The sequence below is a fragment of the Pseudorasbora parva genome, chromosome 18 (genome assembly GCF_024679245.1).
Source record: "Pseudorasbora parva isolate DD20220531a chromosome 18, ASM2467924v1, whole genome shotgun sequence".
Taxonomy (NCBI): domain Eukaryota; kingdom Metazoa; phylum Chordata; class Actinopteri; order Cypriniformes; family Gobionidae; genus Pseudorasbora; species Pseudorasbora parva.
This window is the reverse complement of record NC_090189.1, coordinates 20,769,146-20,782,837: the sequence shown is the minus strand read 5'-3', so window position 1 is coordinate 20,782,837 and position 13,692 is coordinate 20,769,146. Positions and strand designations below refer to the sequence as shown.

At 36.7% G+C, this 13,692-nt stretch overlaps 2 protein-coding genes across 4 annotated transcripts; one reads left to right on the top strand and one right to left on the bottom strand.

Annotated features, from left to right (window-relative positions):
- The first annotated feature begins 3,965 nt into the window (after positions 1-3,965).
- il7r (interleukin 7 receptor) lies at positions 3,966-7,045 on the top strand. Its single transcript, XM_067423324.1, has 8 exons — positions 3,966-4,134; positions 4,470-4,581; positions 4,767-4,912; positions 5,006-5,148; positions 5,261-5,417; positions 5,723-5,816; positions 5,901-5,973; positions 6,062-7,045. Exons 1-8 carry the CDS (start codon positions 4,065-4,067, stop codon positions 6,398-6,400), a joined length of 1,134 nt encoding a protein of 377 aa, XP_067279425.1. The 5' UTR covers positions 3,966-4,064; the 3' UTR covers positions 6,401-7,045.
- A 302-nt stretch (positions 7,046-7,347) lies between these two features.
- capslb (calcyphosine-like b) lies at positions 7,348-12,286 on the bottom strand. Of its 3 annotated transcripts, none has more exons than XM_067423915.1 (6): positions 12,195-12,286; positions 9,232-9,374; positions 8,980-9,157; positions 8,682-8,891; positions 8,354-8,481; positions 7,530-7,618 (listed from the first exon to the last, which is right to left on the bottom strand). In XM_067423915.1, exons 2-5 carry the CDS (start codon positions 9,366-9,368, stop codon positions 8,377-8,379), a joined length of 630 nt encoding a protein of 209 aa, XP_067280016.1. In that variant the 5' UTR covers positions 9,369-9,374; positions 12,195-12,286; the 3' UTR covers positions 7,530-7,618; positions 8,354-8,376. The 3 variants fall into 3 exon arrangements, with proteins under 3 accessions (XP_067280017.1, XP_067280016.1, XP_067280015.1); XM_067423914.1 differs by having other exon boundaries at positions 9,232-9,369; positions 12,195-12,259; XM_067423916.1 differs by lacking the exon at positions 8,354-8,481 and having other exon boundaries at positions 7,348-7,618; positions 9,232-9,369; positions 12,195-12,259.
- Between the last annotated feature and the right edge of the window lie 1,406 nt (positions 12,287-13,692).

Sequence of the window (13,692 nt, the reverse complement as noted above, 5' to 3'; positions counted from 1 at the left end):
TGCAAGTAGCCAATGGGCCTGTTTAACTTGATGCAATGGTTTGTTTTTGTGATTAAAATACATAATATGTATTTTGCATAATATTACCCTAACATCCGTCTTCCTGCACCACACCGTGACAACAACTCGCAACACGTGCGTGCATATTGCCCGCAGCATCCTCATCATTCCAGTGAGCGCAACTTCAGCGCTGCTGGCAGCAGGACAGCCTTGAAGCCATCCGCAGTTGATGCAATCCTTTTTCTACATAAAACCTCGATTAGCCTAAACTTTGATGGATAGATTATGTAAATAGATCCCATGTTGCAGTTTAGGAACCACAGTTTGAGAAAATTGGTAAGATGACTTTCATTTCAATAAGCATTTAAATTGTGTTACGTTAATGTTTTGTTCTGTTAGCTTGGGCCATTTTTAGCAGACCTTTGTTCATTTAATTTCAGTTGGCTATTTGATAGGGCTCTGTGTAACGTTTAATGCCCCGTGTGCGCGCTGATGCGCTCGTCTGTAAACATTTCAGAATGCCTTCCTTACAGTTGCTTAATAAAAGCGGGATTTCCACACAAACAAACGTGCGTGTCATTAGTATATGAGGGGAAAAAATTGATTTTAACTGTCGGGCTCGGGTCGGGCTCGGACATAAATATTTGAATGCCTGTCGGGCTCGGTCGGGGTTTGGTTACTGCTCTGTCTGACGCGGGTCGGGCTCGGACAGAAAAATGCAGCCCGATCCGCACTCTACTCCGCGGCACCTCCCCTATCGTTGTTTTCCTTTTCATAGTAATAAAATAATTTAGTTCAGTTAGAGAACAAACACTATCATTAAAAAAACATTTTTTTCTGTTCAATATAATGTGAGCCGAATGAGTGTCATGGCACTCACTTTGCTCCGCTCCATTTACATGAATGCACGCAGCTGCCCGAGCCAAGTGCTGTGAGTGCGATCCCACTCCCCGTGGATGGGTTGAAAACAGTGGAAATAGCTCCCTCTACTGTAGTCTTTAGCCTCTCTCCGATGACGCACTTTTTTTCAGAAATAAAATACATAAATCTCTCGTCTTTTGGGGGGATGGGGGATTATAGTCCCAGGTTTCTTCTGATACAAAGCGTAATGATAACCGCCTGAAATGAAATCGAGACTAGGCGGCTGCAGTGAAGGGAGGAGTGTAAAAAGTGCAGGTAAGTCGGACAGTTCTCTCTTGTAGTGGATCCATGGAATGTAAAAAAAAAAAAAATATGGACGTAGTGTCTGTGATGTTACCAATAGGATTCTGAAGTGCAGCTTTGAAGCGTAAAGTAGAGAGGAGATGGCCGTTGCCATTTTGCAAGCGAATCATATTTGGATCCATGATTTGGATCGCCAATGTCACGTGATTTCAGCAGTTTGGCAGTTTGACACGTGATCCAAATCATGAATCAATACGCTGATTCATTACAGTTTGAATCTTTATTTGAGGTTTGAAAACAAACGCCGAATAGAAGACAATGCTGAATAAAGTCATAGTTTTTGTTATTTTGGACCAAAATGTATTTTCAATGCTTCAAGAGATTAACTGATGTCACATATGGACTACTTTGATGATGTTTTTATTCCCTTTCTGGACATGGACAGTAAAGTGGGCATACACTTAGATACGTTGTCGGATTAAATATAAAATATCTTAAACTGTATTCTGAAGATGAACGAAGGTCTTACGGGTGTGGAACGACATTTAGGGTAAGTCATTAATGACATAAATTTCCTTTTTGGGTGAACTAACCCTTTAAGGCTTTATATAATGTAAACAAATGAGTTATAAAAAATTCACCACCCTTACAGTTGTCATGAAGGGCAAAATTAGCCGTACAGACCAAAACCACAATTTGTACCAGGCTGTATAGATGTTTTTTTTCTGCTGTAAAGTTGGCTATTTTAACATGGAGCTCAATGAGATTCTGCTTCCTTCTGGAGCATGTCCCTAGTGGCCAGTCGAGGAATTGCAGTTTAAGTCAACTCCATATTGGCTTCAAGAGAAACTGCGGGAGAATGTGAGGGGGGTGATTTTTTTTATAACTCATTCGTTTACATTATGTAAAGCTTTAAAATTCTGCATAATTAAGGGCGTGGCCACTTTGATTGACAGGTGGATAGCTATTTATCCACTGTCTGTAAGTCATTGCGTCACCTCACCTCAGAGTCCCGCCTCTTTGCCCAATTTCTGTTATCCAGGCGTGACGCCAAGGCCAGCTCGTCTCTATACTTTATGCTTCAAAACTGCACTTCAGAATCCTATGGGTGACATCATGGACACTACGTCCATATTTTTTACAGTTTCTGGTCGGACCACGTTTGGACCATTTCTAACTGGCATGCATCTCGCGGTGATCACCATGGCCAGCTCGTCTCTACTTTACGCTTCAGAACTGCTCTTCGGAATCCTATGGGTGACATCATGGACACTACCTCCATATCTTTTTTACAGTCTATGGTAAAAACGCATTGCTTATCACTGTCATGTTTTACCTTTTTACCCAGCCATCCATTCACAGTGCAGGAGGGGTGAGACAAATACCACACTGGCCAACTGCCACATTCTGCTTGTTTGTCAACAGATGACAACAACAAGCATAACAGAACAAAGCATTTAAAACAGGAGCCAGAGCAAATACTTTACATTGTATCAACATTAATCAATACAGAAACAAACTATATGTGTAACGAGATAATAGTAACACTTCTGTGGATATTCCGTATCATAGCAAACAAGGAGTCAACTGAAAAAAATGCTGCGCTGCCAAAATGTTCTCAAGCGCTCACAGCAAGGTGTTTTTTTTTTTTTTTAAGCAGAGCGCCTAATGTTATCAGCTGGCTAAGAAAGCTTCAGTTGACAACAGCAGATCTGATTATTCTGTGCTTGTCTGTCACTTTAAATGCGTGAGCTCCTTACAGCAAGATGGCTGTCAATGTTTTTATCGTTCATTCATAAGCTGGATAAAATCGTTCTGAAAGTGATTCCAACAATATTGTTTTTCTGTGCTATTATTGTTATAGCTCTGATTTGAACTCCGTTATCTATTATACACAATAATAGCCAATTTTAAGAAAATTAATAAGAAAGAATGTCCTCACCATGTATCCCTCAGATTAACCAGAACATGCAATGACCTTAACACAGAAAAAGTAGTCCAAGTAGATTTCCCCCTTTTCTTAAAGGGGCGACATCCATTGTTGTAACACCACAGACATGAATTTGGGGGACATTACTTTTTTCTCAAATACTTCAATAATATATATATATATATATATATATATATATATATATATATATATATATATATATATATATATATATATATATATATATATATATATATTAACAATTTAATAAAATTGAACATGTTAAATAAAATCTATATTCCCAATATAACCACTTTATTTGTGTTAAAAATGTTATGTTGCAATTACATTCCATTATCCCTCTCTGAGATCTCTCACATATTTTGTTACAAATGCAATCTCTCAAACTCATTTAAATATGTATTTAAAAACAAAAATGTATCTATTAATAGTGCACAAATTGTGTTTATCCTACAGAATACAACCATGAAAATATTTAAGAATTTTGGGGTATTTAAAGTTTACTTCAACTGTTGTAAAATGGAGGGCCACCACAAATAAAGAATGACCCAGATACCTCTTTTGCCTCATTTGGCCAAACTTCCTGTCCGCCGTTAATTAGCATAGTTGCTCATTGTTGCAGTTGCTCTGGTGCCCAGTCATGATTTCATGACTTTAGTGTGGCTTCTTTTTGCCTGGCACTTATATATTTCTTTTTAATTTTAGTGTAGTTGAACTCCCAGCACATGTAATGCTTTCTTACATGTCTCTTTCAGTCACATGTGAGAGATATCCTGTTCTCCCACACTATCTCACTCTCTGTCTCTCTACCCCTCTGTCTCTCTCTCTTCCTCTCTCCTCTGAAAGTACCACTGAGAGTTGAACTGTGAGCTGTCAGTTGTCAGTAAATGTGTGTGAGTAATGAAGAAGCGTCTCTTGAGTGATCTCTGCCTGTACTGCTGGATGAGAGATGGCGGGTGTTTTACGGATGCTCTTTGTTGTTTTCTGTCCTTTGGTTCTGTCTGAGAGTGGAGATGATGGTAAGTGATTTGAGATGTGCGACTGTATATAATAAACTGAGAATGTACAATCTGATAATTCAGAGATTATTACTACTTTAACTTTTTTATGTTCTGAAAGAGAGCTGTAAGCTGTTTATTTTTCAGTCCAGTCACCGGCTACTGCATTATGACTGTAAATGTTGCTATATTGTGTGTAATGGTTTAGGATATGATCAAAAAGAGATGCTTTTGGGAGAAAATTAATATGTGAAATATACCACCGAACATGTAAGGTAGTTCTCATTAAAGCACATAAATAAGGACTTAAATGTGACTAGGAAAACATTGTTGTTGTTTTTTTAATCCATTTTTAGATTGGTCTGAGAAAGATGTGACCTGCACGTCCACTTTGACACTCAAACAGAGTAACCTCACCTGTTCGCTAAATGATGAACCCAATGAGGAGGTCAAATTTGCAACACTCTGGTATTTCATTAGACATATTAACTATAAATGTGTGGAATACGTCAGTATCAAAATACTAAAAATGTGATTTATATCAAATAAAATAAAAACTTTTGTATCTAAAGTTTTAATGTAATGTGAATCAGTGTTTGCTGTAAGCACTGATGTTAAACTGGGAATTACAGCTTTTTTTCTTTCTTGTTTAGCTCAACAAATTTCGAAGTCTGTGTAAATGCTACTCTAGGGCCACGAGACTTTACTTTTGAGAATGTGCAGATTATTTCTGAATACATGCTCCAAGTACGCATAGGAGAAGAGGATATAAAAAAAAGGATTGACCTGAGAAAAATTGGTAAGTCTGCCATCCATCCATCTGTCCATCCGTCCATCCATCCATCCATCCATCCATCTATCTATCCATCTATCCATCTATCTATCTATGCAGTCAAAATCCCAGCTCCTGAAATAAAGCTTGCTACTTACATGGAAAACACAGAAGAAGTCTTCATATGGTTTGAACACAGTCATGACTATATTTCCAACCCTAAATTTCAAGTGGAATTCTGGGTGGACAAACTTCCAAACAAGGTATTTTCCCCAACAATTTGTTTATTACACTTGACCTTTCATAAAAATTAAGATGGAATCATTTCAAGTCAATTTAGCAAATAAACAACACATGTGTTTTCTATCTTTACAGACCATCAAAGGTTTTCATAACTATAGGAACTGCAGTATCAACAGGGACACACTTGGTGGAGACGGCTATTACTATACACGTGTTAGAGCAATACCTGAAGGTTATTTTGAGGGTTCCTGGAGTGAGTGGAGTTCAACTGCCAATTTCACTATAAAAAGTGAGTGGATCATTGATTAAATAGTAACATGAGAGGATTCATGAGAAATAAACCAATAGGGTTATGAGTGAATCTTGTATACTGTTCAGTATGACAAACATGTAAGGAGGATGTAATCTAAAGGAGCAAAGAACCCTTGTTGGGCTTTTATGCACGTTATTTGGATAGGTGAATAATCAAGTAGGCCTAATATATAGCTTTAGGGTTGAGAAAATGTGGAAAATAATTAAATAAAAATAATTAATCATGTCTGATTAATTGTGATTATGTAAATTTTGACACATGTTCTACATTTACTATCAAAGCAAACAGTACACTATCATCACCTTACATCATCATCGGCTTCTCTGTCTTCCTGCTGCTCATCATCAGTTCGGCGGTCTTGCTATGGAGAACACAGTGAGTTTTTGTGTTTTGTGTTTCTTTTAAATCTCGTTTTAAAAAAACAAAGAAGCTTATTTTTTTTATTTGTTTATCTCCCAGTATAAAAGGCTGCATCACACCAAACATCCCACACCCGAAGGCAACTCTCGCACAAATGCACAGGGCAAGAGAGGTACTTCACTTGGTCATTGACGTTCTGCAAGATTAAACAAGCCGGAATAGCGTAATGTCCTCATGCAGCCTGTTTTTTGTATTTTCAGGGTCTTCCTTTCACTTTCAGTCCTGAGATATTCAGCGATGTTTTCATACACCGTGTGGATTACGTTGATGAAAAACTGTCTGCTCTGGAGCGTGAGGATGGCCTGGATGAATGCTGCTACAGTCAATCCAGTTCCTCAAATACTTCATTGAGTGAAATGGACATGAATGCAGATGAACAGCCTTCAAGAGAGCAGTCCCACCTGAAAATTAGATTGTTAGATGAATCAGATTTGTCAAAAGGAAGAGAAAATAGTGGCTGTCAGGGTGTAACCCCCCCTCACCTAGAATGTAAAGACGAAGCCTATGTCACTATGTCCAGCCTCTTCAAAACACAATGAAGGACAATTCAAGTGTACTGGTGATTTCACAGACCATCGGTAGAGGAAGTTATTCTGCGTACATACAAGGTTAACTAACATTGCATGTGATGCATTTAAGAACCCCAGAAGCCTGTTATGTATTACAAGACGCTTTTACACGTCACTAGACATGTCCGGTTTGTAGCTCTGATGCTAACCATGTTTGTACATATCAGCAGTGATCCACAGGTTTCATTTTCAACCAAGCATCACGCACAGCTGTGGTCTCCATTTTGGTAGCCAATTTCCTACTGAAACACAGGCATTAAGTGTGAATCATAGATAAATCTATATTTCTGAACTCATCACACATACTCAGACCTCATGTAACTGCTGCTAGCCTCAGTGTCCTCTTTATCCATGGATATGTTCATCCATACATATTGCCGAGTAAAACTGAGAGATTTTAATGCTGTTAACCTCACGCACATCTTTTTAAAAAAGCAATACAAGTTCAAGTAGCACTTTTTCAATGATCAGAGGATTTATTTATAATGATCAGAAGAAATATTTCTGTGTATAAAAAACATCTGCTCGTAATGCTAATTCTGTAATTCATTTATCATTATATATATATATCCTAGCCTATACATTCTTAAAAAGATGTCTAATAAAGGAATGTAAATAGAAAAAAATAAATATTCCATTGATATTTCCATAGTTGCTACATTTGTCTTTATTCAAGTTGTTCATTAGTTCAGATTGAAAAATGTGTAAGCAACAGAACAAACCATCAGTCCACATAACCATAGAATACATTTTCACATTTCATGTAAATCTTCTCAAGGAACTTTATTAAATAAGTCACTTTTTGTAAATATTTGCCATAACTAAATCTGAATCACAAGACTTCCATTTATCACCATATACCACACTGGCTTTAGTTATGATACAAGAAGATATTTTACCATAAAAACTTACCAGTAATAAAAGCTCACACATTTTACACATAATTCAAGCTTCTACAGTACTTCCATTATTTCATTTTCCAGATTCATTGTTAATATCCTCACAAATTAAATTTGTCAGGTTTATTAACCCTAACTTTGAATTTGCAAGCATTATCAACAAGCATAAGTTGACAAGCATAAGCCTTCATAACTTCCATGCGCTCTTCATCATTAAAATAAAATAGGCATCACTATCGATAGAAGCACTGACTCCACTGTAATAGTTCCAGAATTCATCTTTTGTCACCTGTAGATGGAAAAGAAAAAAATAATGTCATCAAACAAACTGGCAGCCCTTACATAGACCCAAACCACACCCAGAAGGAAAAATCCCAACCTGGAAAGATAGACTTAATTTGAGACTTAATTTGTATTTGAGTTTTTGAGTGTTTCTCACATAGGGATCCAAGCAGGTGCAAAGCCAGCTTTCATTAGCCAAATAAAGAGGATGCACACAATCACAAGACACAAAGTCTCGCTAAAATACCACACCACCTGCTTTTAGATAGCGTGTGGCTGATTCTGGAATAAAACAATACATGCATTAGTGCAGCTGCTTGCCTGCAGTGAGAAACACTGTGTGCAGTTAGTGATTGTTTGATTTTTTTTTTTTTTTTTTGATTGTGTGTGATTAGATTCCCTAAACCCCAAACTTATTCAATGTTAGACACCAAAGGTAAACTTGCCACCTTATTTTAGACTCGACCCTGTCAAAACTGTGCCTGTTGCTTTTAACCTCTGGTAGAAAATATGGTAATTTCTGCTGTTGTTCAATATACAAAGATACAAAAATTGTATATAATATTGAATATATATATATATATATATATATATATATATATATATATATATATATATATATATATATATATATATATATATATATATTACTGTATAATATTCCACACTTTAGTCTGAGATTAGCATGTTTGACAGGGTCAAGACATGCTTTTGCTCAAGGTTGGCCATCTTTGTTCTTTACCCTAAAACAATTGCTTCAGGAGTTTAGTCAAGCTTCCATGCATTTTTCATCATTACTATAAAGTAGATATCTGTGTCAATGGATGCGCTCACGCCGGAGTAGTAGTTCAAAAACTCCTCTTTTGTGACCTGATGTACGGAAACATATAGCATGAGCAAAGAAAACACTGCATAAATGAATTCTCATTGTGCCACCGATGGAACTGGGTGGTGCTTAAAACCAAAGACATAGCAATCTTATTCTAAAGATGGTCTGCGTAAAATTAATATCTACATTATAGAGATTGTACGTTTTAGATGAGACAACTGTATTTTCAGCATCTTCATACCTTCCCATCCTTGTCATCCGGAGAGTCAAAACTGTCCAGGAATTTGCGGAATACTTGGTCTTCGGTCCACTCACCGTTTTGATATTTGGGGTGATGTTTGACATTGTATACTCCCCTCAGATCCTCTATTGTAATCACACCATCTGAAGTCTTATCCAACTTTTTGAATGCCTGTAACACCACCTCCTTTCTGGCGTTAGACATGGGTGGCTGCAATGACATGAATGAAATAAAATTAATAATATAAGCAACTGGCTTTGCACTGATCAGCTAAAAACACATTGTCCAATGCGTTTACCCTTAGAGTCATAAGAAACTCATCAAAGTCAATATATCCACTGCCGTCCCTGTCAAACTGCTGAAAAAGATTTATAGCGTCTTCTTTCTCGATGAGCACACCATAGTCACTCAGGCCTTTCAGAAACTCCTTCATGTCCAGTGTGCGACTATTGTCATCATCCATGATCCTAAAAGTCCTGAGAACATCAAACTGTAGTCAGATGTCTGCACTTCAGTCTATATGAAGAAACACACCTCATGCACCTTGTACCTGCCCAGTCCCTTGATGCCTGCAGACCCTCGTGCCAAACACTGCAACCTCAGTCGCTCAATGGGGTCTGAACAATCTGTCAGCTGCTTCTTGGCATTGATTGCCATCTCTCGGTCATGCCGCGATGTACCAGCCATCCTACACTTATATGATCAGAAAGTTACAAGAGTGATTTTTAGGTTTATATATGTGAGAGTGTAACCCCTTTTGTTCGGACCGGGACTCAAACCCAGTTCCGTCGGCATGAGAGTCGGACGCTCTAACAAGGAGGCTAAAGGCTGCAACCTCTAGCGTCAGTCGCTAGAGTGTCTGTTGAGGTCAGAGGAGTGAGGTTTACTCGCACAGCAACTACTACTAGCTGGCCTCTGTTACATGAGCACTCTTAAAAATTAAGGTTCTTCTATTGCAGAACTGTGAAACCCCCTGTTGGAACCTTTATTTTTAAGAGTGTAGTTGATGCATGGACTATATATTTATATATATATATATATATATATATATATATATATATATATATATATATATATATATATATATATATATATATATATATATATATATATATATATATATATATATATATATATATATATATATATATATAGTCTTGTTCAAAATAATAGCAGTTCAATGTGACTTAGCAGAATAATCAAGGTTTTTAGTATATTTTTTATTGCTACGTGGCAAACAAGTTACCAGTAGGTTCAGTAGATTGTCAGAAAACAAATGAGACCCAGCATTCATGATATGCACGCTCTTAAGGCTGTGCAATTGGGCAATTAGTTGAAAGGGGTGTGTTCAAAAAAATAGCAGTGTCTACCTTTGACTGTACAAACTCAAAACTATTTTGTACAAACATTTTTTTTCTGGGATTTAGCAATCCTGCGAATCACTAAACTAATATTTAGTTGTATGACCACAGTTTTTTAAAACTGCTTGACATCTGTGTGGCATGGAGTCAACCAACTTGTGGCACCTCTCAGCTGTTATTCCACTCCATGATTCTTTAACAACATTCCACAATTCATTCACATTTCTTGGTTTTGCTTCAGAAACAGCATTTTTGATATCACCCCACAAGTTCTCAATTGGGTTAAGGTCTGGAGATTGGGCTGGCCACTCCATAACATTAATTTTGTTGGTTTGGAACCAAGACTTTGCCCGTTTACTAGTGTGTTTTGGGTCATTGTCTTGTTGAAACAACCATTTCAAGGGCATGTCCTCTTCAGCATAGGGCAACATGACCTCTTCAAGTATTTTAACATATGCAAACTGATCCATGATCCCTGGTAATAAATAGGCCCAACACCATAGTAGGAGAAACATGCCCATATCATGATGCTTGCACCTCCATGCTTCACTGTCTTCACTGTGTACTGTGGCTTGAATTCATTGTTTGGGGGTCGTCTCACAAACTGCCTGTGGCCCTTGGACCCAAAAAGAACAATTTTACTCTCATCAGTCCACAAAATGTTCCTCCATTTCTCTTTAGGCCAGTTGATGTGTTCTTTGGCAAATTGTAACCTCTTCTGCACATGCCTTTTTTTTAACAGAGGGACTTTGCGGGGGATTCTTGTAAATAGATTAGCTTCACACAGACGTCTTCTAACTGTCACAGTACTTACAGGTAACTCCAGACTGTCTTTGATCATCCTGGAGGTGATCATTGGCTGAGCCTTTGCCATTCTGGTTATTCTTCTATCCATTTTGATGGTTGTCTTCCGTTTTCTTCCACGTCTCTCTGGTTTTGCTCTCCATTTTAAGGCATTGGAGATCATTTTAGCTGAACAGCCTATCATTTTTTGCACCTCTTTATAGGTTTTCCCCTCTCTAATCAACTTTTTAATCAAAGTACGCTGTTCTTCTGAACAATGTCTTGAACGACCCATTTTCCTCAGCTTTCAAATGCATGTTCAACAAGTGTTGGCTTCATCCTTAAATAGGGGCCACCTGATTCACACCTGTTTCTTCACAAAATTGATGACCTCAGTGATTGAATGCCACACTGCTATTTTTCTGAACACACCCCTTTCAACTAATTCAACTAATTGCCCAATTGCACAGCCTTAAGAGCGTGCATATCATGAATGCTGGGTCTCATTTGTTTTCTGAGAATCTACTGAACCTACTGGTAACTTGTTTGCCACGTAGCAATAAAAAATATACTAAAAACCTTGATTATTCTGGTTAGTCACATTGTACTGCTATTATTTTGAACAAGACTGTATATATAGGCTATGTGACCTCATAAGTCGCAGGGGTAGATTTGTGGCAATAGCAAACAATATATTGAGTCAAAATGATCTTTTTTAGGATATTAAGTAAAGATTCATGAAGATATTTTGTTAATTTCCTAATGTAAATATATCAAACATTTATTATTAGTAGAAATATGCATTGCTAAGGACATCATTTGTTCAACTTTAAAGAACATTTTCTCAATATTTAGATTTTGTTGCACTCTCAGATTCCAGATTTTCAAACATTGTATCTCAGCCAAATTATGTCCTATCCTAACCATACATCAATGAAAAGGTTATTAATTCTGCTTTCACGTGATGTATAAATCTCAATTTAAATAAATTGACCCTATGACCAGGGTCACACACACACACACACACGTATTAAGTGCATATATTAGATGCTGTAAGAGGTTACCATTACTTTTAAATTTTCACAATTTCACCAAAACTCCAAATATCCCATACAGCATCTGAATATGACCTCATGAAAACGGAATGCAGTGTAGTTATAAAAATATACATTTATAATACAATACATTCAGCTTTAAAACACAGTTTAGTCTTTGAGTAACTTAGTACTAACTGCTGTCTATACTGGCAATGTATATGTTAACGCAGTAAGGAAACAATATGCTCTTAATCTACTGTAATCCAGTACATTATGTACATGTACAGTACATCATGACTTTTTCCTTAATACTTTATTCGCAGCATACTCACATAGAGAAGTGAAACAAAACGATGATTAATGTGCAAAAACCACCTGGATTTCCGTAGAACTGCTTCGTGCTTCGGTCTTTCCTGTTTTAGCGTTCAGCGTTTCCATGGAGACGAGTTCTTGCATGTGATTGGTCAGTCTTACTACAGGTGTTTGAGATTAGGCGAATATTTATTACAACAAGGCAATGTTTGACCTTCCGCTGTTGTTAAAGTTTGCTGGTTGTTGTTTAACAGGAAAACAGTAAAAAACAATATGAAACGACTATGGATGACTACTGTAGGTAACAAGTCGAGGTCCATAAAACTACTTTTGTGCAAGTACCTTCACGTTTGGAGAAAACAGATTTCGTTAGGCTACAAAAAGTTAATGAGAACATAAACATATTGGCATATACGCAGATATTATTTAATCAATCATTTATTAATAACTGCAAGATTACATTAACCATGTGTCCATTTGGAATGTACCACAATTTACTTACACCAAATATACAAATCAACAGATTCCAGCATCAGATTCCAATTGGCCTTCTTCAACACATTCCTCGAGGACTGACCATATCAAAATACCATATCAAGATTACACCTCATTGGCAACATAATTCATATCTTCATAAATACACAGTAGACGTGAATACATTTATCAGTAACCAAAAGGTATTAATGACAAGGAAAAAAAAAAACAGGAAAAAAACAAAGCCCGTTTTAATTTATTTAAACCTGAAAGGCTACTAAGAAAATACATTAATCTCAGATTAAGCCATAGTGCTTAACATTTGTGGTGAGAATAGACCAATGTTTACAGTGAAATATAACACTAGTTAGAGCTGCTACTGCACTTCCTGTGAGAAACAAGAATAAGACTCCTCAGAATATATTCAGTAGAATATCATGTCATGCATACATTTACATCGGATATGCTTGATGACCCTTTGCACAAGGAGAACTTCATGTATTAAAAAATGTGATTCCCTCACATCTTGCCATGCATTCACTAGTCTTGTTTTATAAGCTTATGTTGCTAACCAAATTCTTTCAACACATTTGTATACTGGAAGTCTGTTTTCTATAAGAAAACTGTCTGCACTTTGTGATAAAGAGATGCTAATAAGTCTGGGAAACCAGCACATAAATTCATGTTGTAATCCATTTAATCTGACCCCATTTTTTAAACAATCAGATAGTGTCCTTAAAGCCATTTCAACAGTTGAAAAGCCATTTCCTATTCTGAACGTGACAATTGACAGTGCAAATTAAAAAAATGGTCTATCAGACATTCATTCACAAGACTACTGCTAAACATAAGGTAACTTCATTATAAATAAGAAAGAAAAACAGCCATGTGAAACGAGCAAAGCAGCAGGTTATGTGTCTAAAATCAGAAGACATAAATAATACAGCTTCGCGTACCATAAATATATAAAATAGAAATAATGGAAAAAATACAAATGTATTGTATGTATGCATGCGTTTGTGTGTGTATATAATATATATATAT